The sequence below is a fragment of the Anas platyrhynchos genome, chromosome 19, assembly GCF_047663525.1.
Source record: "Anas platyrhynchos isolate ZD024472 breed Pekin duck chromosome 19, IASCAAS_PekinDuck_T2T, whole genome shotgun sequence".
Classification (NCBI taxonomy): domain Eukaryota; kingdom Metazoa; phylum Chordata; class Aves; order Anseriformes; family Anatidae; genus Anas; species Anas platyrhynchos.
The window spans coordinates 1,106,007-1,131,758 of NC_092605.1; the positions used below are offsets into that span (position 1 = coordinate 1,106,007).

At 47.5% G+C, this 25,752-nt stretch overlaps 1 protein-coding gene across 4 annotated transcripts in view; it reads left to right on the plus strand.

The window, feature by feature from the left end:
- The window catches only part of RPTOR (regulatory associated protein of MTOR complex 1), a 135,415-nt gene that overhangs the window by 101,628 nt on the left and 8,035 nt on the right, over positions 1 to 25,752 (plus strand). For 2 of the 4 annotated variants that reach the window (XM_072025750.1, XM_072025753.1), the window contains 9 exons: positions 1,371 to 1,474; positions 2,707 to 2,890; positions 4,259 to 4,369; positions 9,813 to 9,918; positions 11,083 to 11,197; positions 11,599 to 11,723; positions 12,989 to 13,093; positions 16,946 to 16,993; positions 23,386 to 23,492. In XM_072025750.1, coding sequence (XP_071881851.1) covers positions 1,371 to 1,474; positions 2,707 to 2,890; positions 4,259 to 4,369; positions 9,813 to 9,918; positions 11,083 to 11,197; positions 11,599 to 11,723; positions 12,989 to 13,093; positions 16,946 to 16,993; positions 23,386 to 23,492 — 1,005 coding nt within the window. The remainder of the gene's footprint in view (positions 1 to 1,370; positions 1,475 to 2,706; positions 2,891 to 4,258; positions 4,370 to 9,812; positions 9,919 to 11,082; positions 11,198 to 11,598; positions 11,724 to 12,988; positions 13,094 to 16,945; positions 16,994 to 23,385; positions 23,493 to 25,752) is intronic. The other 2 variants (XM_072025751.1, XM_038165299.2) reach the window with 1 other exon arrangement.

Consider the following 25,752-nt stretch of genomic DNA (forward strand, 5'->3'; position numbering starts at 1 on the left):
GAGGAGTAGGGTGTCTCAGAAGGCCTTTTGGCCCCAGGAGGGGCAGGCAGGCTGTGTTCCCAGCACACACACCTCCCGTTTCACTCTGCAGCACTACGGGGGGCGTGAAGCACGGAGGAAATGCTGCTGTTTGCACGGGATGTAAAGGCACTGAGGTGTAGAGGGCCTGTTAGCTGCCTGGCTTCCCCGAGACCTCACATGCAGTTTTTTCTTCTTGTATGCTCGGCGTTTCGGCAGCTGCTAGTCTTATCTTGCCTGGATTAGCTTCAGCTGGAAGCGAGCCCCGGTGTCGGCACCTCAGAGCCTTGCTCAGCTCTTGTGCTGTGAGACGCGGATTTTCTCTGACGCTTGAGGAGATGATAAAAGTCAGCTTGCCCGTGGGATAGCTGTAATTGTCCCTCCAGGTTTTTTTATGCCAGGATGGGTTTCCCTTAAGTTATTTCAATATGTAAAAAAAAATCAGAGAAGGCAGGGTGATGTGGAAGAGAAGGAAGGGAATCCACAGCAATGGAAGGTTTCTCCCTTGGCAGAGGGGAGGTTTGTGCAGCACGAGCAGCTCAGCCTGCAGAAATGAAAGATGCTGATGGAGCTGTCTGTTCACTCCTGTCTGCCTTCCCCTGGCTTGCATTTGAGGCCATTCCTAGGAGACAGGACAATAAATTTGTAAGGGCTTTTGCAGAAAGAGGTCTCTTGTAGGTGGTGGGAGCATGCCGTTTTGCAGGAGCCTGGCTGTGTTCTGTAGAGCTTGGAGCAACCCAACCTTGCAAATCCCTTGCCTTCCTCCTGAGAGCAGATGGGAGCTGGTGTTCCTGGAAAGGACATCTTCTGCTGGCCTCCAGAAAAGCTTGGCTCTGCTCAGGAGAGGTGGAGAGGCAATGGGGGGCAGCTTTACGTAGCTGCCGGATTTACGAGAAGAGCTCGGACCCAAACACGAGACCCGGGTCAGAACGGGTGCTGGGGCTGGCGAAATATTGTAGCAGTAAGAAATGCAGCCCTCCATTGCGAGGGAGGAGAGGAAGCCTCGTTGCTGAAGGAGAGCCCCTGGGCTCAGTGTTTGGAAGTTCTGGTCCAGATTTTGGGCTGTGACTGATGCGAGGAAGAGGCTGATGTGTTAGTCAGTTATTTCCCCGTAAGCAACAGAAGGAGACTTTCTGGTAAGTGTTGTCAGACTAAAAGAGTAGGAAAATCATTTTATGAGTTGGGAACTGTGCAGTGGCTTTTCATATGCATTTTTAAACACCCACAGACACTGACAGAGAGCTTAACTTCATTTAACCCCAGGTGTGCAATTGTAGTGCATAATAAATAACTGCAGTTGGTATTTCGTAGCCCTGGCTGTTCACAACCCTGTTGTGTTTTTTTTCCTCTAGGCAACAGTAAATGCTCGCCCCCAGCGCATCCTCGACACCTCCTCGCTGACGCAGTCTGCCCCTGCCAGCCCCACCAACAAGGGCATGCACATCCACCAAGTGGGGTAAGCTCAAGCACCGCTTTCGAGGGCTTTTGCCACAGTGGGGTTAGGTGCTCCCTGGCCCCGCTTGAGCAGCCGTCCCCATTAGCTGCACCAGAGAGATTAAATTTGCAAAGGTCTCGGTAGCTTCTTGTTTTAGTGCTGGTGAGATGTTCAGAAACACAGGCTCTGGGGAAAGGTGGGGTGTCTCTTCCTGTTATTCTTCTTAGGACAAAGAGCAACAAGCCACACTAATTGGCTACAGATGAACTGAAAGGAAAATTTAAATGTTGCTGATTTTACTGACACACTCTGGCCTGACCTGCGAGGTATCCAAATTTCCCGTTGAAGTCTGATCTGTTTCTGCATGTTCAGCTGATAAAAGCCAGGGTTATCTGATGATCAGTGAGTGATGCCTAAACTCCAGTGAGATAATGGTACGAGCAATGCTAGGGTTTGAAAATCTGATTGCTTCCCAAAACGTGCTGTCCGAGAGAAAACACCTGGCTTAAGATCCAGCAGCTTCACAATCGGCATGTACCAGGAAGGTTCACGGTTGTAAAGGAGAGCCCAGAACTGCACGGTGATGTTTTTAATGTCTTCTGATAGTATTATGCAACCGTGCAATAGCAGAAATCTTATTTTACATGTAAATTAAAATACTTTCCCCTGGGCTGACAGGGCTCCCAATCAGCACACTGAAATAAAATTGCTCGTCAGTGTGCCTTGGGTCACACACCGTCACGCGTGGCTGCGAGACTCTGTGATCTACAGGTTCCCAGAATTTTGACTTTCTCAGCCTGAATCTGGAGTTGGCTCAGTCAGGATTCACTCTTGGGGGTTATATGTGTTTTGGAGGCTGGGGGGAAGGATTGTGTTTGGTTGGTTTTGTTTTTCTTTTGTAGAGGAAACACAGCAGGGAAGTATAAATTGTGTAATAAAGAAACAAAGCAAAAAAGTAGCCTAATTCACATGCAAGAGTAAAGGCAGTGGAGCAGGTAATGGTAATGGAGCTGGTGTTATCCTCTGCCCTCCATGTTCGGTGGGTCAGCATTGTTTCTCCTGCGAGAGACCATTGATTTGCCTTCTGCTTGTGGAAACGCAGGCTGATTCTCAAGGGTGAGAAACATGTCAGGGTTGCAGTTTGCTGAGACGTGCCAGGTTTCAGGAGGATACCTATCAGAGAGGTTCTGAAAATGAGGGCAAGTCTCATGTCCACTGCTATCTAAATCCTTTTACTCTTTTTCCATTTGTAGAGGGTCACCTCCAACCACTAGTACAAGCAGCTCCAGCTTGACAAATGATGTGACAAAACAGCCGGTCAGTCGGGACATCACATCCGTAAGACCTGCCAATGTAGGCAACATGGGGGTTCAGTACACGCCCCACTCCCACCAATTCCCCAGAACAAGGAAAATGTTTGACAAAGGACCAGAACAGGTAAAGAGACTTTCCTTTCAGTTTTTCCTTACTCCACTGGGCTCTGTTACTCATTCTGTTCTTTGTGTTTTATTTCTGCATATCTTTTCTCCTAGCTTCTAGCTCCTTCTTACACCAGGTTAGCTTCCTCTACCCAAGAAAATAAAAATTGATTATTTTTTTCTTCAGAGTAAATTTTGTTTTATGGCTTTGATAGGGCATTACTCACTTCTGCTGCCACCGAGTAGTGTTTAATCTGAGTTGATTGTTTATTCTTTCATAAGCATTTGTCTGCCTGAGTGATAACGCACAGCCAGATCTGTGACCGTCAGATGCTTTTTCTCCAACCTCAGCAAAGCAGGAATAGAGGATGATAAAGGGGAGATTCCTCTTCCTTTACCATACAGATCATCGTTCCTCTTGAGATACTGCTAGATGCCCTTGTGCCAGAATATTCCCCTTCATTACAGCAATCCTGACCCCACTCTGTGCTTTGCAGCCCCTCTTCCCTGTGCACAAGGGTAGGTGTAAGCCCAGACTAGTACTAGGAAGACCAAAGCTTATTATAGGTGACTCTGCTGGAAGCCAGCTGATAGCTGAGAGCTGCAGGAACCTCTGGGAGGAACTTTTTCAGCACACGTGCCAGCAGGGGGGTTGCAGCCATTTCAGCATTCCAAAGACAGTCGTCGGGTACTGGGCATTTTTCCACTTACAGAAGCATGAAGGACTGATGTGCTGCCAAGTAGAGCAGTCCTGTAGCGTGCACAAAGGAGTCTGAATGTCACCTTCAGATGGCTTCAGATGACTCATCTCAGACGAGCATGGTTGAGTCCAAGCACACTCGTGTGCTTACGGCCACCACTGAAAGGCAGAGGCTGTACTTGCAATGGGCAGTGTTCAGGATTCAGCCATCTGACAGTCGTTGTGTGTTTACCTCTCTCTCAGAGCATTTCCAGTTTTTTTCTGGTGCTTGCTCTACGAGAGGAAACTGGAAAAGGCAGCAGGTATACTCTGCTGTGTCCTGTGGTGCTTCACCCTGAATCGTCTTCACTGTCCCATGGTTTCTCATGCCACATTCTTGGGAGATCATGAGAAAACTTGTTCCAGGACTTCATTTTTGTGATACGCTGATGCTTCAGCCCTGATTTATATGGTAGCCTGATTGTGTTGTGTGCTGTGCAGATGAGGTAGTTTGTGCATTCTGAACAGTCAATGTAATTACAGTGATCTTAAAGCTATGTAGGAAATTTCATATCCTTGGCAATGTGTTTGAGCTTTTTTTTTTCTGCCCAGGGATCTGCCAAAGGCGATTGGGATATTATTGTGTATACATTTTGCCCGTGTAAGTGGGATGAACGTGAGATAACATCCTGTTCTCTTTCTTACCAGACTACTGACGATGCTGATGATACCGTTGGACACAAAAGTTTCATTTCAGCCACAGTGCAGACGGGGTTTTGTGACTGGAGTGCGAAGTATTTTGCTCAGCCAGTCATGAAGGTAATCCTCTCTGTGCATGCTTTCTGCATCGTGGCCCCGCAGCTCTGGAAAGGTTGGGGTGCCGGTGTCCTTATGTCAGCTGGTGGCTTAATCTATTTCCCCTCCTTTTCTCTTCTGTCCGGGGAGGGAAAGGAATGGACTTTGGCGAGCTGCATGGCCAGCCCCTACCAGAGGTAGCAAGAAGAGGCAGTGACAGACGGGACAGCAATGTACTGCTAGGGAAGGAGCCCAGGGCTAAAACCCTGCACCTGTGGAATGCTTTCAAGAACAAATGTAAAAACAAGGAGAGGTTTTGTACTTGGTCCAGATCCGCTAGTCTTGCACGTTTGCATTACAGAGTTTTAGATGTTATGCTTGTCTTTCTATTGAAAATGGTATTAAGTTTAAAAAAAACAAAGAAAAAATAATAAAAAAAAGAAATCACTGATTTTTTTAGGTGGTATAAATATTGACTCCTTTAGCTTAGAATTGAGAATATTATAGTTACTGGGAGTCTGCATGACTGTCTGAGAAAAACTTTAGAAGCATCATTATTCTTTTTAAAGTTTAAAAAGAATCCTGTTACAGCAAAGAATGAGGGTGATAATGACAAATCTCCATTGAGATCTCTTTCAAAGCGAGTGTGTTCTGATAACTCTGAGGTGGTTTTATGTGAAGTGAGAGATGCACTAAAGCCTTGTTCTAGGAAAAAAAAACAAAAAAAAAACAACAACAATAAAACAAAACAGAGCTCTTCAGAGATGAGCAAAGATTGTCAATGACTGGAAACAGAAACTTAAATTCCCGGAATCTTTTAGCCAAAGATCAGGTTTCAATCTTAAGTATGAAATGAAACCAAGCAGTAAATCTTGCCTTATTATAAGTAAATACAATGAAACAGACCTGCAGGTACCTTGGGATTCAAGCAGCACAAACTGTAACCAAACTTTCAGCTTAATTTTTTGGAGGTGTTGCAATTTATGTGAAAAATAGTGCCCAGCCTGTATTAACACCACTACCTGAGCAACTCAGCAGTGGATGTTAAATATCGGTGGCTGCATATAAAATCTTCGGAATATACAAAGAAATTGTACGTTTTATGTGCTGTCTCATCTAAGAATTGCCACTGAGCCATCTGTTACTGCTCCTTCCAGCCTTTGGGTATGTAAATAGTTTGCTGATGAGGTGAGGTAATTGCCCCCAAGTTTGAGGATAGCAGAAAGCGATGACATGGCAGCCAGGTTTCTGCGTAGCTTTGATTTCTTTAGAGAAACACCAGAAGGGAAGACTAGACGGTAAAGCGATTGCCTGATACTTCCTCAGCTGCTGCTGAAATTCACTTTCTTCTGATACCATTAGCAGAATAATTCATTAGAAAAATACATCTGGCCTGTGGGGCTCGGTCAAGCTTTCCACTAGGGTTTTCTCTCATCAAGATGAGTTTTGGCGTCTTTATTCAAGTCCAGAAAAGAGTACAAGAAAAGGAGGAGGATGCTGTTCCGTCTCTTAGTTCTTATTAAAAACATTTGTCTACTTTCTAAGGAAAAAGAGGGGTGTCTTTATTAATACGGTAAATCACGGTTGACAGCCAATCAAAATGCGGTCTCAACGCGTAGATGGGGAGCTGCGTGTGTGGATTTAGTACTTCATGTGCATAAAATTGAGAAAATTACTTTGGGGGAGGAAAGAAAACATATGGAGCGTTCCCATCCTAATACATACAAGCCAGGGAGGGGGAATCACGGCAATGGAGACCTCGGGCTTCCCTGCTCCGTGGTGAGCCCCAGCCAGCTCCGTGCGTCACCGTGAGGATTCGGATGCCCCAGACTACATCTGCACGCCTGCCACGTGTGCAGCGATCTGTCTCTTCAGCTTTTCCTACAGCAGCAGGAGGAGCAGCATATGCGACATGAAAGGGTCTCTTAGTTCCTGTAAGTGTTTTTGGTTGGTAACGTTCATTGCCTTGGGTTGTGCGTTCTGAGCACAGGCTGTCCTCGGCAGCAGTGGTTTAGGTAGAGTTGGAGCAAAAGCAAAGCTGTGTCTTCTGATGAAGCAAGGAAGAGAATTGATTTCCCCATTACTTTTGTAAAGCAGCTTTAAGAGGCCACATAGAGTCCTTCCTGCTGAAAATCTTGCACGTTAGGCTGGCTGATAGCGAAATGCGTGCAACTTCGTAATGAGAGTGGGAGGTGTGTGTGCAAGGGACAGGGAGAAGTCCCTCTGCTAGAGCTTCCTTTGTCATTGCTTGATTGCTGCTTATGTAATCAGGCAGGACTGGCCATCCCGTAACTCGGGTATTGGCTGGGTTTCCATCGAGTGCTCCTTTCCTAGAATCTGTTCCTGCTGCAACAAGGAACAAACAGCCCCGGCTTGTGGCTGCCGTCTTTGGGGAACTTTAGGCTCATGAAAAAGGCAGAGAGTAAAGTCTACCGAGTCCTGATGGAAAAGGATGACACTGATGTTCAATTTCAGTGCTTCATTTGGAGATGCTGCCTCCCATCGTAAACAGGGAAAGACAAGACAACTATTCCTGTAATGAATAAACATAAAATGACTGTGAGTGCATCTTAGTCATATTTAATTTATGAATTTAGTTTTGCTTCATAGACCTTGCTCTGAGAATGCTTTCACTGGAAAGATTGAGGGATTAATTTCCAGTGTAAATCACTGGCTGAGTTTCAAGCCATGATACCAATTTTGATTTATCGATTATCTAATCAAATAAATGGAGAAAGAAAATGCTGCATTGTAAATTCTCAGTGTGCCAGGAAAAACAAATACCTACCACAGCTCCGATTGCTACAGAAGTCGTTCCTCTTCCTAAAAGCCCGGTGTGGCAAAAGGCTGCTCTGCTAACCACAGGCGGCCCTGGCCCGAGCGGCACAGGAAAGCCGTGTTGCCAGCTGTCAGGAAGCCCTGAGTCAAGGGGAGCGGGAGCCAGCATCTGTTATTTCCAGGACTGGCAGAACATGCGGGCAGGAGCTGGGAAGGAGCCTGGAAGGTGAGAATTACATAAGAAATCCTTCCTGAAAAATCCCAGCCTTCCCCTCAGCACTCTCACTGCTCTACGTCTTGGCCATCATTCAGAGCCTGCCTTGCTGCAGCCACGTTATGGGGGGAAAGCTGCAATCTGATGAATTTTCCCTGCTCCCCTCCCAACGCTGACCTCCGTATCGAGAGGGAGAGACAAAGCATTAAAAACAAACAGAAACTCGGTTAGCTTGCAGATGACACTGCCCGGTGGGAGGTTTCGGAGGCGTAGTGGGGTTGTGTCTGGGTGGGAGCTCGGAGATGCTGGGAAGGGCGGCGTGGGGCGATCCTCGTGGCAGCGCTGCTTGTGCCTCCCACGTACCTCGGGGAGCTCTGCTTGGAGGAGAGCTGAGCAGCAGCCAGAACCAGGCTGTTGTTTACTAAAATGACTTTCTAATGCCTAAATACGAGGTGGAGGGGAGGGGAGGCGAAGACATGAATAATGAGCCTAAACAGCCAGCTCCTCTGAGTAATTTCTGCTTTTGCAGCCTGCAGCAGCTGGGCTGGAGGTCACTGCTCTCCTTACACACGCGTCCTGTGCTGCTTTGCCACGAGTCCCCTTGTGGCTGTTCTGTGGGGTTGTATTCTCACGGATTGTGGCACAGTCCTGACAAAACCCTGCATGGGAACGGGAAAAGTTCTCGGAAAAGTTCTTTTTCTCCACCCAGCAGCTTCTTTTACTGATATTCTTTATCTGCAAGAAAATAGAAGAGCTCCTTGCTCAGGTGCACGGCTCTGTGTTTCTTAGTCCTGAGCTGGGAAAGCTGCTGGGTGCCTCTGGGAAGATTTTTCATTCTCTTCATGCCCTCCTCTTCCTCTGGCCTTTTAGGTCTGCCTTTAATTTATTCCCAGAGAAGCCAGATTTTCATTAAGGTGTAGCTGTAATCTCGCTACTCTCAAATCTCCTTTGATGTATTTTATCTTAGGTTTGTTTATTGCTTTACATTATTGGTCATCTGTCATCGCCTTTCTAATAAATCTCGTATTCTTGAAAAACTGAAATAGCAGTACCTTTTTTTTTTTTTTTTTTAGCAGGTACGGCAGGCTTCTTATTTTAAAGAGGCAGCAATTCAGCTCAGTAATAGTTGTTTTCTAGAGCACAGTACATTTTGAAGCTAGTGTGTATAATAGTGGCAGATGGTGTAAGTGCTTTCCCGTTCAGGAAAAAAGTGCGTGTGTGTGGGGAAGAGGGAAGGAGCAAAAGACTTGGTCTTTTATGTCTCCCTTCTCCAAGACTTACTCCTTTTGGCACAGACGTAGCTTCCTTTATCAAAGGAAGCTAGCTCATCTTCTTAATTGATCCAAGGATGTTTCTAGAGCAGTAACGTTACTAGTCCTAGATATTTTTTAAGCATTAAAAAAAAAAAAAAAAAAAAAAAAAAAAGACTTATTATATCTCCTGCAGTGGTTTAGGGGATGAAATCGTGTGAGTTTATTCCTTTTGATCCTGTACTTTGGCTAAGGACACAAGAACCCATGATCTCGGTGCAGCATCTTGCCTTGCCTTGCCTGCCAAGGCCCTGGCAGGAGCTGCCGGTGGTGCCGCTGCCTGCAGAATGCAGCCCCAGCTCTTCTGGCTCGAGGACAGATTTTGCAGGAAAGCCGTGTTAGCAGGCAGAAGCCCGGAGCTATGGAGTGTGAATAAATATAATAAAATAGGTCAGAATGGTTGTATACTGCTCAGGGCCTCCATCCAATTTCAGGTGGAGGAGTGTGTGTAATCAAGCCCAGATCACACAGAGGAATCATTTTCTTGCAAACAATTCTGGTCTGGGAAACTAAAACAGTTGTCATTACTAGTAAATGTGGTGTTTGTAACTTGAGCATCTCAGGGATTCAACAGTAAAGCAATGCAGTTTTTGGCCTGCAGCAGTCTATTAGTAAGGACAGATTTTAAGATGTGTTCTTAGCTCTCTGCCTGTATCAAAGCTGTGTGCCCTCTTTCATCTCAGGGTTGCTGTGTGATGCTTTCAGCTGAAAAGTTTTATGCAGAGTAATCTGTATTGCACTGAAATTAGACTTACAGCTCCTTCCCTCCCCAAGCAGTGTAATGACTGTGCAGCAGGAGGGGGTTCCTCGCCAACCCCCCCTGCGTGCTGCGGTGGCAGATGAATGATTTGAATGCGCGTAGCTCTTTAGAAACTCCCTGTCACTTACTGCGGAGAAATGCCTGTGGCTCAACAACAAAGCAAAATATAGGGCAGCAAAAGGAAAGGGGAAGATTTTACAGATGATGGGAAGGTTTAGATTAGAAAGATGCTTAAGTGTTTAAAAGCGTAAGATCCCATGAGCTCCTCCACTCACTGCCTGGAGATGCTAAAAATATATTTTTCTTTTGGTCTGACACGCATGCATATGAACCGTGATCAAGAGTAATACGTGGAGTTTTGATTTACTGTTGTTTTGTTTTGTGAACGTGTTGATATACTGAAAGATCCCAGAAGAACATGACTTGGAGAGCCAGATCCGCAAGGAGAGGGAGTGGCGGTTCCTGCGCAACGCTCGGGTCAGGAAGCAAGCCCAGAAGATCATCCAGAAGGGTGAGCTTCCCTCTTCCCCGTGCTGCAGGTAGCCCCCCGGGGCTCCTAGCACAACTCCCATTAATCATGCCTTTACAAGGCAATGGTTGGGCCAGAATTCTTTTAACGTGGGAATTTATTCAAATTCCAAGTCACCCTGTGACCAAAACGACTCCTGCCTGGTGCCTCGAGGGACGCGGGCTGGGTGGTGGCAGCAGCAAGAGCTCCCCACATCCTCCCTGGAGGGTTCCCAGAGGGCAGAGCCATTTGGGTGGCTCGTGGTCCTCCCCTGGGACGCCAGCTGAGGCAGGCGTAGTTGGAAAAGCAATTTTGCTGGGGCAACCTCGTTCTCTGGAGGTTTGCTGGGCTCCAGTCCGCACAATGGGCAGCGTAATGTCATGAAACTGCAGCACATCATAAGCCAGAATAATAAGGAAATGAAACTGGAGCCCAGGAAATGGCTTGGGGGATCTTTCTGAATTCAAGAACGGGGATTGCTCGTGCTTGCCTGAAGAAGTTACATTTTTTTTCTAGACAGCGTTCATATTTGGTTGCTTGACCTGAGCAACTGCGGTGCCAGCATTCATTTAAAAAAATGAAATTCTGAAATAGTAGAAAGAATTAAGATAGACTTAGAATCCTTTAATGAAAATTAGATTAAATGGATGCATTTTGAAACTAACTAGAACTGAGTAAACGTCTCTTGAGCTTGCAGTTTTGTGTGATGAATTCATACTGTGCCAAAAATGCAGTTTCAGGGATCCCCAAACTGTTTGTGAATCACAAACCGTTCTGAAGAGAGGAGGGTAAGGTATTTAGCTATCATTTTAATGTCTCGGTGGAAAATACATTTTTCATTTGGAAGTTAACCTAGCATCTAAAAGAACTGAAGCAAAAGATTAAATAAATAATTTGCAAGCTAAATCAAAATACTTTAAGTTGAATAAAGTATGTTTTGTTTTATTTTTTTTGGAAAAAAAAAGGGAGGGGGCAACACGAGCGAGTATTTCTTTGGACTTGGTTGGGTTTGCTCTGTTTGTGCTCTTCAGCAACCAAAATAAGGGAGCCCCCGGGAGGAGGAGGGGGCTGCTGCATGCTGCTGGGGGCTGGGGGCTGGGGGCTGAGCCTTGTCCGTCCCTGGGGAGCTCCCGGGTGCTGAGCCCTGGCTGCCTCCCGTCCCTTCAGGTATTTCCCGGCTGGACGACCAGATCTTCCTCAACAGGAACCCCGGCGTCCCCTCCGTGGTGAAGTTCCACCCCTTCACGCCCTGCATCGCGGTAGCCGACAAAGACAGCATCTGGTGAGAGCTTCTGGGGGGTTCTGGCAGAACGTGTGCGCCCTGTGCTTACGTGGCACATCCAGTGTGCGTGGGTTATCTCAGGAAGAGTTGTGGGCTGTTGTTCTTTTCCCCGTGCCCTTCAAGGGCCAGCCTTCCCTTCTGGAGGGCAGGGAGACGGGGCCGAAGTCCTGGAGGTTGGTGGTGCAGCTGTCAGCATGGCACCGGGGCCTTGCAACTTACCTGCAACTGGGCTTTTCTTCTGTTTTTGCAGAAGGTGGACCTATGTTACTAATCAAATGATGCTGAAGGAGGAAAACAAATAGAATTGCAACATGTGCACTTCTTGGTTTAGCTGCTATGAGATCTCTTCTATGGCTTGCACAGAGAACCAAGAACTGACCTGACATTTTTTCTTCCCGCAGTTTTTGGGACTGGGAGAAAGGAGAAAAGCTGGACTACTTCCACAACGGGAACCCTCGGTACACCAGGATCACCGCGATGGAGTACCTGAACGGACAGGACTGCTCCCTGCTGCTCACTGCCACAGGTAGGTGATGCGTGTCCCCGTGTATGGTGGCAGAATTCGAGTCTGTGTGAGCTCTTCTGGACCTCTTGCTCTCCCCACTTTGAATGTGGCCCAACTTGGCCCTTCCTTGGCTCAGCCTTGCCTGTGTGGTCTCAACTGAGGAGGCACTTCCAGGATCAAACGTGAAAATTGCTTCTGGCAATACTGAAATACCTGAGCCACTTAAGTAAATGCTGCAAATGCTCTCAATTAACTGAAAAATCAAACACTTGCTGAAGCCATTTCCCATCACAGCTCTATTTGTTACGACATTTTGAGTCTCTACCTATCCCTGCAAAGTCACGGTGAGCTCCTACACAACAGCTCGGGCAACGTGCTCTTAGTTAAAAGCTGCTGCCCAGGGCTGAACGGAAATCATGCTGCAATCAATGTGTAAGAAATCAGATTTTGTTGCTTGTGCTGTTTTAAGTCTAGAGCAGACAGGGCTTATTTTAAGCGCTTCTCAAACAGTTCTGAGCTTCTGTGTGAGTCTCTCTGGTCCTTATATGTCACCCAGGGGACAAAGTTCCCTAGAATGCCCTGTTGCATCACGTAAGGTAGCATGAAGAGCTCTTTCCCATTCATTGGTCTGTAAAGCTGTGGGTAAGATACGCTTCTCTCCCAAGGAACCATTCTAAACCTGTCAGTCTAAGTGTTTTCAATAGCTTTTCAGACTTCATGCTGAAACGTACGGGTTGGGTATAATTAAGAGAGGTGGAAGAGGATTTGAGAGTGCCTTTAGGACATTTTTCTTTCAATGTATTGATTCGTAGCACAAAAGTTTCACAGGTGGGGAGCAAATTGAAAAAAAAACACATCATGTTCTTGAAAGATTTGCTGCTGATGGGCTGGGCTTTGATTCAGCTTCTTCTGTGGGGTTGTATTTTGTATTTAGGAGGGTATTTTTGTGGAACTTAGTACCAGTAGCAAGGAGGACAGAGAAAAGACCTAGTTAGAATGGATTGGTCAAAGACATAGAGCAACATCTAATGTCAGGTGTTGTTTGTGGGAAGGAGAAAAGCTCTTCCAGAACAGTTCCCCGTGGAACAATCCTTTAGGCTTTATGGATGTAAGATTAAAGAAAAAACAACTCTAATAAAAAGTATTAAATTCAAGTGACACTCTTGGGTTTGGAGTTTGTGTGACTCCAGTTCTGCTTCTCTTCTTCTCTGTACTGTGCGCGAGTAATTATGAGGGTGGCATCAGCGGTGGCGTTGCATTGTGTTGTCTTTTCTGTGCTTCCCAAGATGATGGTGCCATCAGAGTATGGAAGAACTTTGCAGACCTGGAAAAGAACCCAGAGATGGTAACTGCTTGGCAGGGGCTGTCGGACATGCTGCCAACTACACGAGGTAGGTCCCCACTAAGATTTCTTGTGGGAGGTGGGGCGGAGGGGGTAAAAATGATTTGTGATGTTAGGGCTTTTTCTAGGGATGGGTAGAGTAAAATGGGTTTCTCAACCTCAGCCACCAGTAACATCCTTGTTTAACAGTCTCTGCCTTTCTGGAACGGCCTTTGGCCAAGACTTGGTGAGGAATTACTTTTCCAGTCCTCACAAAACGAACCAACAGAACTAAAAGCCCAACACAACAACCTCACATACGTGCTGAGAAACAACCAGAGCAGCCTCTTGCTGGGGAGCAAAAGGGCACAAAGTTCTTGTCCTTCGCAAGCTTCACAGCAGCTGTTTTGGCCAAGCGTTCCTCTAGGCTGTTCCTAAGGAGAGAGCTGTAGAACAACGGTGGAACTGGGCACTGTCCTGCTCTGCGCTCATGGTGGTAGGAGGTTATTCCTTCCCTGTCGGTGGGACAGTGGCTCACGTACTGCCTCTTTCTTTCTGATGGGCTGCTCAGCCTTTGCACAGCTTTGCATGTCGCACCTCTGACTTCATTTAGCTCAGTTTTAGCACTTACTCTCCACTGCTCATTGTGTGTCAGGAGGTGGCAAGAGAATACGCAAGCTAAATCTGAGACATACAGGACAGCACAGTTAAACACTGACCAGCACTGAATGTTAGAAAACTTAGAAAAAGGTGTAAAAAGGGGCACTGGTGTCCAGCCGTACACAGGATGAAACCAGAAGACTAGCTTAGGTAACCCTGAAGTCTGTTTTCAAAGACGTTAAAGGAGGTGGACGTTTCATTCTCCTGAGACCCGATAATGTACTGATGCTCTAATGGTGATTCTCTGTCACTTGAATATTTTTAATCAAGGCTACAAGTTTTACTAGGTGCACTCCGGTTCAATCAGTGCTTGTGGGATTAATGCAGGAATTGCTGGGTGAGGTTCTCTGGCTTGTGCTGTGCAGGAGGTCAGATGAGATGACCATCATCATTCATTCTGACCTTAAAATCTGACAGTTCTCATTTTGGAGCCTGCGGGGCTCATCACAGGAGTCTGACACAGCTCTTTTAGCTATTCATTGGATTTTACCAGTGCTGCCTTGTTGAGCTCCTATCCGTTGTGTTTTCCTTAATACCTCATGGTCCATCTCTGGTGTTTTAGCAAAGAGAAACTGTATTTGAGGCAATGTTAGGCTCTGTGCCTCGCTGAAGTGTGTGCACAAAACTGATTAGAAGCTGCTGGAAGTTTGCAGCATACTGTGAAAATTGCCGTGGTCAAACCTTGCTCTTTGCAGCGATGTCAGGAAAAGGAGGACGAAAGCAGCGGGGTAATTCCTCCTTAGGCAGCGAGGAAAGCAATCAGCAGGCATCTCAGGTTGCCCTCGGTAGCGTTCCGTTGGTGTCTGTTGCTTTCTTGTCAACAGCAGTTTTCGGGAAGGACGTTGGTTAATGTTTGCCATGCCTGGGTTCAGGATCCTGCTTCCTTGGTGCTGGTGCTGGACTCACCCGAAGAGCCGATGCCCGGGAACTCCCCCCGCCTGCTCTTAGCTTATCACCAGCTTCTTGCTGCATCATCGCTTGTGCTCAGGGAAGATGCTGACAGCTGTAGACCAAACCTTCAGGCTAATTCCCTTCCCTGCCTTACTTTCTACGTGCACCTTCCAAAGGCACAGCATTTGCTGATCTTATCTTGCTTTCTCCAGGGCTTTAATGTAGAAGAAAGGGTTGTACCAGGGCATCAATGTTTGATGTTGCAAAATAGGTTAAGAGCTGAGGCAAGAACTGATTTAGCTGTAAGAGTTGAATGGTTACACTTGCCAAAACAAGTGTGTTGGAACTTTTAAACCTGTTCTCTTTCAGTTGGTTTTTTTGCCTTTTTCTTTCTGGTAAGGTCTTAGGAAGTCTGGGCCCTGTATTCTTTGCCTTTCACCTTCAGAGCAATAGAATTAGGTTCAGAAGAAGAAAAGGGCAGGTTTTTTGTGGAGAGAGAAATAACTGTGCTCACTTCAAAAGAGCTATGTAGATCAAGTCCCCTTGGAAATGAGACGCTCTATTGAACAGTCATCTTTTGCTGCCAAGCCCACAGTTGTGGTCCAGCACTGGCTCATAAAACCAAGGATGCATCTTTGAAGCTGCAGAGCTCAGGAGTTTTACTGGGGTTTGTTTGCTCTCACTATTGATTTCCTTCTCTCTTCTCCCAACCTTTTCTCCCATGTTATGCTCATTTCTGAATTTAATAATCTTCTCGCAACCTGAATACCAACTTTTCTAGGCGGTTGTCCCTCTTATAAAAGGAGGGAGGGATGCACAAAGCCCAAACACATCCTCTGGAAGCTTGAAAAGCATCACTGTGTTGTCAAAGCAATGGGAAGTTGACAATAACAGACACTGAGGGGCTGCTGGGTATGGGGGCGTGATGCAAAGTGAGGTGCAAAACCAAAACTCGCACTCTTTGGGCCTTGCTTGTGTCAGGCAGCTCAAGGTAAGAGAAATGAGCTAATGCAGAGACGTGAGTGTGTTAACCCCCATCTGCACTGCAGGGCTCACCCAGCAGCAGCTTGGCCCCAGTTTGTTGCACTTCAGTTGACCTGAGACTCAGACTCAGGGTGGGGGAGCCTCTAATTAACCATTGTCAAACTGCCGTGTGGGCACTCCTTTTATTTCTCTTCTTTTTTTTCCAATGTGAGATCTGTTGATTTTGATCTTAGATCTGCACTCATGATGCACCAAGAAAGTCCCTTAAAATCCAGGTGTTTATGTAGCAGTGTTACTTTTTGTCTGACGTGACAAATATGAGAGAGGGGAGGGGAGAGAAAAAGGCAAAACACGTCGGTAATCGCCGTAGTGTTTCAAGCCATGATAAGTTTTGCAGAGAAGATGTCGGAAAAGCTAAGCATCTTCTATGAGCAGTGCAGGAAGAATGTAAATCTGACGTGCTCCAAAGCTGTGATTTCACAGCAGGAAGCTTTTGGAGTTCCTGTGATGGCAGGAGCAGCACAGTAACCCACCGCCCTGTCTGCATGAGAGCTCGGTTCGGGGTTGCTCTGACTTTGTTCTCTCCAGCTGTCTCCTCCAACAAGTGCTCACGCCTGTGCCTCTGCAGCTTTTTTGGACTGCTTCCTTGGGACTAAGGGAAATGAGGGGAGCCAGAGCCTCTTTCTGTGGGGACCCAGGAGGGCTGGACACCTCTCAGGATCTCTTCCCAAAAACCTGGGCTTCTGTGCTCGGGCTTTCCAGGGCCACCCCAATCCGCCTCCCATTCCCTGCTGGCTGCAGTGTTCTCTTACTGCCTGGGAACTGCCAGTGGATGGGAGCTAACCCATGTCCGTGGCTCGCTTCCCACGTAAGAGCCGTTTAAATGGAGCTCTTGTAACGTGTGTGTGTGTGCCCTGGGTGCTGAGCAGCTCGGCCGCCCGGTGAAGGAGCCGCGGTGCAGCCAGGCCCCTCACGGAGCCGCTTGGTGCGTGGTGTGTGGCTCGGTTTGTGCAGATGCCAGGAGCGATTTGGATTTCTGTCTGTCACTTCCTGATACATTTCACTTCAGAACAGGGACCAGATCATACAAAGGAGTCTCCTTGTTCGAGAAGAAATGTCAAATCTGTGCTGTTGTCAGGCAGCCAGAGCACTCACTGCACACACGACCAGCGCCGCTGTTGATGGCTCCCAGGAAATGCTGTGACTGAACTAATGCCTGCTCTCTGGATGGAGGCATGTGCTGCTCTTGGTGCTTCTGCTTCTCTTTTATGTCCTTTCCTTTGATTTGAGTTGCTTTCTCTAATCCTTTTTTTTTTGAAGATTTATTTTTGCTCTGGCTGACCAACTTACCCTTAGCGTCAACCCCTTAATCCCTGTCTTCTCACAGGTCTGGCCCGAAGGGTTTCAATCTATCTTGACAGAAGTAAACAGGGAGGTGAGTGCTTTCTTTCCTGTTACCTATCACCAGCTGGGGTGGGAAGGAGCTCCTCGTCTGACGTCTGGTTGGTTGACTGTTGTGTTTTTTTTTGGTATTGTTTTTGAATGATTGCTGGGTCCTCGTGGTTCCTGGAAAGCTTTGCTGCTGCTCCCTCTCCCCCTCCTTGCCTTGTGTTTGTGTCTGAAACAGCTGCAGTCAGAGGAAGTCCGGGTGGGTTTCTGGGATGTAGAGATCTCAATTTCTAGGAAGATTTCAAAGCATCCCTGCACAGAGGAGTTTGACAGGTTCCAAATGTGAGCGGCCGTTAAGCTAAAGTGGTGCTGGGGTTATTTGTAATGCACTTCTGCTATAAATATCTGAAAAAGAGAAGCTTTTCAAGAATCTTTTACGAATCTTACCGAGGAGGCTTAGAAGAGTGGGCTTAGTTTTTTGGCAGGAATATGCCCAATAAATTGTACGAGTTCTGTTCTTTCACGTGGAAGAAAAGCAAATGAACTCCCCAGCCTGCGGCTGTAGAAGCCAGGGCAGCCCGGAGCCTGCCCCCCTCTGCTGCCGAGGGCTCTGGGGGGAACAGATGGCTGCTGTGTCAGGGCATCCTCGTGTGCCTGCACCTACAGGGATGTGGCTGTTGACGTAGCCTTCCCACTCGTTAATATTTGCTGGCTGATAAGAGCTGAGTGTGTCTGTAGTGACGAACAGAGCAAAGGTGACTGCGGTGCTGTGCAGTTCAAAGCTCTTCAGCTCGAGGTCTGCGCAGATCTCTTACTGCTTGGAGCCTAGGATAGAAATTAGCAAAGCTGATGCGTTGCTTTCAGCATCCTGGCTCTGTGTTTCACTCAAAAATCCACCAGCCAATGGAAAGGCAAAAATTACCTCGAGTTGGCTGCGGGGAATTCCCCACTGGGTAAAGCAGGAGGCTGAGCAGCTTAAGGAAACACCAGGCACTCCTTCGTGAGATCAATGCTGCTAATGCCAAGCCAGTGCCCTCTGTCCCAAGCACACAAATAACTGAGAATCAATATAAAACGCTCATTAGCATTTTCTGACCAGGTGTTTTCCTGGTGAAATATTCAGCAAAAGGATTCCTCCTCCCTCACCGAGGAAGTCATAAAAACGTAGCAGATTTAGCCGTTTGCCTGGCAGCAGAATAAAACCAGCTGTATTCAGGTAAAGTGTACTCAGTTTGTCACTAAAGCACCAAAACCCAGCTCTCACTGCCCAGCCTTCTGTGGGCATTTTGCTGAATGGAAGGTAAGGATCTGCCTCCGCTCATGCCTCGGGTGAGGCCGGAGTCACCGTGCGCTGCTGTGCCGCAGATCAGCGATGTGCTGCGGGAAGACCAAGGACTTAATAACAGCTCAGGTCGTACCAGGCCACTCGTGCAAGTCAGCACAGAAATCCCTAAAACTCACGGGAGCACAGAGCGAAGCCTGCAGCTGGCAAGTACGGCGTCCCCAAGGCAGCTGAGCTGGCAGGAGGCTCGGGGTGCCTTGGTGTGACCCTGTGCCCCGGCTGCTTCACCTCCTGTTGCAGCAGAGCTCCTCGGGGTGTCTCAGCACACCACTGACCAGAGGAGGAGGAGGTGGTGTTAGCAGGAGGGCGTGCATCTGACCCGCGTGCACTTCTATCCATCGCTGCCTCGTGGGGGCTTTTAGTTCTGATGTGTAAACAGCCACAATCTGACCTACCTCAAGAAAATTTCTACTTATGCCGAGCAGGGAAGAATAAGCGCATATTTGCCAGTTCCCTGCTTGCTTCCTGCTCTCCTGGGGTTTCCGATGCGAAATGTAAGACGTCAAATACCTGCTCTGCAGAAAAACAGGACCTTACCCTCTGGAGGCTCTGCTCTGCTTTGAATAATGCTGACTCTTCTGGCAGTTGGTGAGCAATCCAGATGGGAGAGGCTGGAAAGGCAGCCCGAGCATTCTTAGAAATCAAAGTTGGCCTCCTGGCAGGAGGTGCCTCGGGGAGCTGCGGGGCTCCCGAGCCACGTGGGGCAGCCTGTGCCAGAGCCTCAGCAGAGGGAAGGCTCTAACCTGCAGGAGGAGCAGATCAAAATCAAACGGGGCTTATGCTGGAGAACAAGAGGGGGAGAGAGAAAGGTAAAGTGAAGTCTTCCCACACCTCCCAGGGGCTGCTACCACGTCCTTTAGGAATATGAAGTTGGGGAGAACCTCCTTAGTTCTGGTCAGATATTTTTACAGAAATGAAATAATTGGAGAAGTTGCAGCTCCAGGGGTTTGTGTTCTTTCAATTGGCTTCCCAGCATCACAGGTACTCTATCCCCTTGCTGTGCATAGTCCTTGGCAGGAGAAGAGTGACACTTACTGAAAGGATGTTGTAGAAATTAATGAAGAGTGAGGTCACACAACCCTCCCACTGCTTCCTGGAAATTAAAACAGTGATGCGCCTCATTGCTCAACCAGGAGGGCCCGTGATTAAAAAATCATCAGTCAGAATCGGAGACGCTTTTATTCTGTGGTCTGTGTAGGTATTTCTGATCTCGTTGAAATGCCCGGTGCAAGTTGGCCACGTTCCAGTCATGATAAAAATAAGTGCAGACACCCAGAATGCAGCTGCTTTCAACACCGCTGTTATTTATTGAAATTTATACAAGGAACTATCCCATCGAGACAAATATCTGATGCTCAGGGGGAATTCGGAGGGAACAGCAATAGAAAGTTACAGCTTCAAGAACGGTTATTGATGTGTTGCTTTGTATATCATCTCGCATCATGCAGAACTGCGAGTATTTGTGTTAAAAGACTCGACAACAACAAAAAAAATACTGGTGTGTTTTTTTTTTTTCTTGAATTGTGCAAGATTTGTTGCTTGCTATCTGAGAACGTAGCATTCCTTACGGGAAAGTGTTAACCTTAATTAATGATGCATTAACTGTCTTGTTAGGGTCTTGTCCCTGCAATTCCTCAGCCTCTGGTTGTGGCTCAGCCCCACTCCCAGCCAGTGTCAGGCAGGGGCGGTGGGGTCACAGCCCTGCAAGTAGGTGGGAGCTTGGAAATAGGGCAGCAGGTAATGCACGAACCTCGTGAGGTGGCTCACGAGGAGCTGAGATGGTGTTTGCAGAATATATTATTGCCCTTTTGCCACAGTAAGGCTGGGAAGCAGCTTCCATGGCACACCTGCGAGCCAGAACGCAGCAGGTGAGCTGCGGTCTCGGTTGGAACATCCTGGAGAAGGACCTCTGTTAATTAAAAAGGAAGTGATAATTAGTAGTATGTCCCCGTTTGCTTCTCATCCCAAAATACTAGGAATTTCACGTGTAAACATGAGCCAACGCTGTATCATTTCCACCACGAAAACATTTCTCCTTACCTAGGAATAGTGCAGCTATTTCTGTTTCGGTTCACACCGCGCGTGGCAGCTTGGAATTTAACATCTCTCCCCGTTACACGCTTCCAAACAGCTTAAGGGAGTGTACGAAGCCTTTTGTTCTTTCCAGACGTTTAATTCCAGTTCAGCATTTCACCCTGCTACGTGAAGGAGCCTCGGAGGCTTCTCGCATCCCCGGGCTGCAGCCGTGGCCCCGCAGTCCCCGCAGCTCCGGCACGAGCGCGACCTCTGCAGACGGAGCCCAGCAGGATGGGGGCTGCGGGAGAGCTGCTCCCTTCCCACCCTGAGGAAGCCAGGAGCCCTCCCTGCCTGTGCCTTCCTGCAAATACCCCGGTATTTCTGTTGCTTGGGGCAATGTGAGCACCCTGTAAGCTGAGGAGAAGCAAGGGTGGTATTTTCTGCAGAGAATAAGGCTGGCAAGAGGAAGGGAGGATGGCTTGGTACAGGATGAGCAAAGTGCTCAGGGAGCACTCGCCTCTCCCCAAGCAGAGGTTAGGGTTACACAGGCTCGGGACGTTGTGTAAGGGAGGCAGGAGCTGCGTTGTCTCCACGCCAGCCCCCCCAGCCCCACCACGCACCCATGTGAAATTTTGGAGCCGGCACGGAGAGAGCTGCCCTGTGTGCATCGCCCCCTCCTCTCCTTCCCTCAGTTCCTCTTTTTGGGGTAAACCCTTGTCCTTTGCACCCAGTAATCTCTCATGGGAGCTCTCTGTACTGCTTTTACATCAACTGAGACCGCTCTGGGGCTTCTTCCCCACTGAAATATTTTCAGTGATCGCATTCCCCGCAGGTGCACCAAGGGAAGCTTGGGCAGCGGCAGCACAAACGCTGCCACCCCTGGCTCTGAACTCACCGTCTCCGTCCCCAAGCGCAGGATGCTGGGACCTCGGCAGGTCGGGGGCTGCTGGCACCCATCAGACTGAAGGAAATCGTTGGCTTCAAACCGGGCAACGTAACTGGAAAATTGGGAACTTTAAAACTGCCTAAGAGCACGTTGCTTACTTAACTCCATCAGCGATGGTAATGGCAATATCTGTCTCAGCCTGCCAGGTTTATCTTGTCGCATGGGCCATAAACAAGATGACAAATGAAAACACTTCGGTGATGTTTATCATCTAAATCACTGCCTGCTTGTTTGCCTCAGCTCTCGAGCAGCCCTCTCTCCCGCCAGGCAATCTGAAGTAACAATCAATTGGGCTCGCAAGATAAAGGTACAAGCGCCCAGCTTAGCTGGGAGTCCTGAATTTCCTTCAGTAAGATGAAAGGCTGTCAATAAACGTCAGTAATCTTCTCAATGGTATGCAGCGAGATCAGGAAACGGCTTGAATGTGATGCTAAGGAAGGGGATGGGCAAAACGTTTTATTTGGGTCTGTACAAAACAAGCTCATTTCATCATCTTTGGGGAAAAAAACTCAGTGTTCGTGACTTGCTTCTCTTGTTTCCACTTGTAAAGGTGCTTGGTCTGGTAAAAAGTGTACTTATGGTCCTTAACTGGCAAAAAGCATGTTGTAGTATGTTTTAGCGTCCTGCTAGGGCTAATTCCTAGGAGTGAGTTGTGGCGTGATCATTGATCGTGCTCATCCCTTTTGGACAAGCCAGGTGTGCGCTTGTCTTTGGAGTATGTGCAGAGGGGAATAGAGGAATCCCCCTGAAGGCAACCAGGAGGCTCAGGGCAGGAGCCCCCAGTCCTAACGCGTTGTGGAGGGCTCTGGTTTGTGTTGTGTGTGGCTGTTGAGCACTTCTCCCAGCAGCAGTCCCAGCTGGGCACGCACAGGACAGCGAGCTGAGAGGAGAGGAAACCTTTGCTGCTTCTGGCAAAGGGAGAGCCCTGCCCGAGCAAAGGCAAGCAGGCAAAAACTGGAGTTCTCGTCAGGTTCACTCATGTCGTGCTTATTTTTTGTTGTTGTTTCTTTCTTTTTATTTTTTACCTATGAATAAAAGTGGAAAACCCCTAGATTTGGGGTTGGTCAGCCTTTGCAGTATGAACAGCAACAGGTAGCTGGTGTACAGCTCTCTGCTTCAAGCAAAGCATTGACGTGCTGGGGAGGCAGCACACAGGGGCTACAAACGTTCTTCTAATTAAAGAGACAAAATTTGTACCTTGGAGATTTCCCACCACCGAATCAGGGGTTTCACTGCCAGTTACTTCCCTGGCCCAAATCTCTCTTCTGTTCTGCTGGCTGCGTGCTCCGTGCTCAGGTGAGGGAGCTCGCGCTGTAGCTTTTGGTCATTTTATTCCCCCAGCTGGGAAAGGAGGTGAAATACACTTTTCTCTGGAAATTGCCATGCCAGGGAAGTTCGTCTCATGCAGTCTACCAGCCTGTCTGCAAGCAGATGCCAGTGTCAGGTGTTTGGGGGATAGAAAATCCATCCATGCTGCAAGAGAATTACAAGGGGACGTTTTGGTAAACTTCAATGAGCAATCAGGTTTGGCCCTTAAAGATGAGGATCAAAAGCTCTAATAAATGTATTTTACTCAGGATAATTGCAGAATGTTCCCTCCTTATTTGTCAGTGTAGCAAATGAGTTTTTACTCCTACCAAGCTGTTTAATTCAGTGCCTTGCAGCAATGATGTTGCTGTTCCTTGTTTAGAAACGGGCAGATTTCTGTTAGAATGAGGAATCGTGGCAATCCAGAGACTCTCACCTCTCGCTCTGTGCAATGTCACCAGTTCAGTCCTCGTTTAGTCTGGTGTCCTGTAAGGTGGTGGATAACTTACTCGGACTCCCTTAGAAGACCCCAGCAGCTTCCCAAAGTCCCCGGAGGGCTGTAACTCCTGCCCATGGAGGCCATCTGCTCCTAGGCTTTTCTGAGCATTTAGGCTAGCAAAGAGGTAAAAGACATATTTTGGACTGAAATCCATGACCAGCTGATTTAATCCTATTTGGAGGATGTATGGATGTGTGTGTATGCAATTGTAAATTTTCTCTAATGACGATAGGTTTCACAGCCTTGTGCTACAGAAACTGGTGTTGTAATGAGCGCCTGTGCTGACGAGGAGAGTGATTTGCACACCCTGCCTGTGTTTTCTCCTAGGAGCAGGAATGGTGGTCGACTGGGAACAAGAAACCGGGCTCCTCATGACCTCGGGAGACGTGAGGATAATCCGGATCTGGGACACAGATCGGGAAATGAAAGTGCAGGTAACATCTGCGTGTTTGTCCCACTAACCTTTTCTCTCCCAGAGCATCCCACACACCGAGCTAGCTCCTCGTGCACTGCCAAAGCATCTGAGACTTTGTGAAGAGCTGACAGCCCCATGGTTCTGGATCTGCTGCTTCCCTGCTTCAGAGTCATGTAAACTGAGCACGTGCTTAGGAATTGTGTCAGGAAGCTGCTGCTGTTGCTCTGGATGGTGAGCGGCAGCGTCTGGGAAAGGGGAGGCCTCTGAAATCCAGAGGCAGTCACCAGGATGCAGACAGGATTTCCTATGAGCACACAGGTGAAATAGCACAAACATCCTTCAGGAGACTTGGCGGTGAGCTGGCCGGGTGGCAGAGCACTCGGACCGTCTGAGTTTTTGGTGGCAGAGCACTCGGACCATCCAAGCATTTGTAAAGAAATGCAAGTAAAAGGTTCTGAGGAATTACAAGGAGGAGCAGCTGGTCTGTGAGAATGGAGTCACCATGCTGGAGACAAAAAGAGAAGACTAGTTTTCAAAGCTGCTAGAAATTAATTACCCATGGATGAACATTAATTATGACACTTTGACCCTGCAATGCCGGATAATTAAGTCTATGTTAATCTTAATTACATTCGCATACTGTTTTTTCTATGTAAATCAGGGAACATCAAAATTCAGGAGGTGAAAATCTTTTAAATGACGAGGATTAATGATTGTATTGAAAGTATCTGAAAACACGGTGTTTCTTTTTTAATTACAAAGATTGGTTGTGTTGAAATTCAAGTGATTGAAACTTCCTGACTCAGTAACACTGGGAAACTGAAACTCAGCACAAAGAGCAGCAGAGCTGTGTAATCCAAGCTAATAAAGGTGCCTTCCCACTCTTTGAACTGCAAAAAAGTGAACCTCTGGAAGCACTTTGGATGTAGCTGAAGAAGCAAGTACTTCATTTTCACTTCTGCTGCTTGTTTCTGCTTCAAAGACGCGATCTGCTTTTAGGCAGTTAGAATAGCTGTCTGAAAACAGCCCCTGAAGTTTGGTGCCTCCAGCCAACAGCTTCTGCACTCAGCCAAGGCTGTGAATAGCAGCTAGGAAAGGTGAATATGCACAGAAGCAAAAATAGGATTGAAGTGTGAAATTAGCTAATGCAGTTCTAACGTGTCTCCTGATTGTCATCCTACTTTGGCAATATTACTTAGTTTATACCTATTCCAATTGATTTTTTTTCTTTATACCCTTCGTAGACATAATTCCAAGTAATTCTTTTGTTTATGGCAAGTAGAAAGGGGGAAAGCAGCAGCATCAGAATAAGAGTGTGCAACACGTTCCTAGCACAGCTGTCCATGCAAGCTCCAGTCTTCCTTTTCCATCTTTGTTTGTTTGTTTTAATGCACACAGTGCCTGGCATCTAATGAGATAACCTGAATCTTCCTGTCACATGGTCCTAAAGCAAGGATTGATAAGTGGCACAGCACCGGCCGGCTTTATCTTGCGTAAAAGATTTTGTGGCACCGCGTTGTAGTTGGGCAGCTCATTGTGTTGTAAGGCTCTGACGTTGTTCAGGAGCACCAGAGCTGCTGCAGCAGCACTCGCTGCCTTGCTGGGAGGGCAGGGAGGTCACACTCAGCCAGTCCTGCTGTCCCCTGCTCAGCTTGGCCCGTTGCAGCAAACACTGGGGTGCTGCAGAGGTGCAGTGATGATCCTAATGGTGAAAGGAGGAAGAGAGCTAAATGCTAAAAAAAAAAAAAAATTAAAAAATTTAAAAAAATAAAACCTTATTAGATCTGGGTTTATTGCCATTCCAATGGCATTCAAAACTTATAGCCAAAAAAGATGGTTTATGGAGAAATAACTCCTAGCCGTTTACTTTAACTAATTAGATATTTTTAGAAGAGAATAACATTAACGTTTCCTTCCCAAAACAGACCTTGCCTTGGTTTTGGTTTATAAACCAGAGCCACAAGCTGGTTTTGCTGGAATTCTTTCTCTGGGCAATTTGGGACGAGTTGTGGGCTGCATGGCTCTGACACAGGACAGCAGCAGTGACCGTCATCCTCAGGGCCAGCACTCCTTCACTTCTGGTCATGTCCAGAGAGCCTGGAGAAAAGCTTTGCACCAGTGCAGATCAGGGTTTAACCCCGGTTTAGTTTTGGACTGATGTACAGAATGGTGAATGGGAGAGGAGGAGGGCGCAGGGAGCCTCTGGCTCCTTGACTCTAGCACCTTTTCTTTGGGGTTGCAGACTTGCAGACACATCATGGTCTCAACTGGGCTTTTTT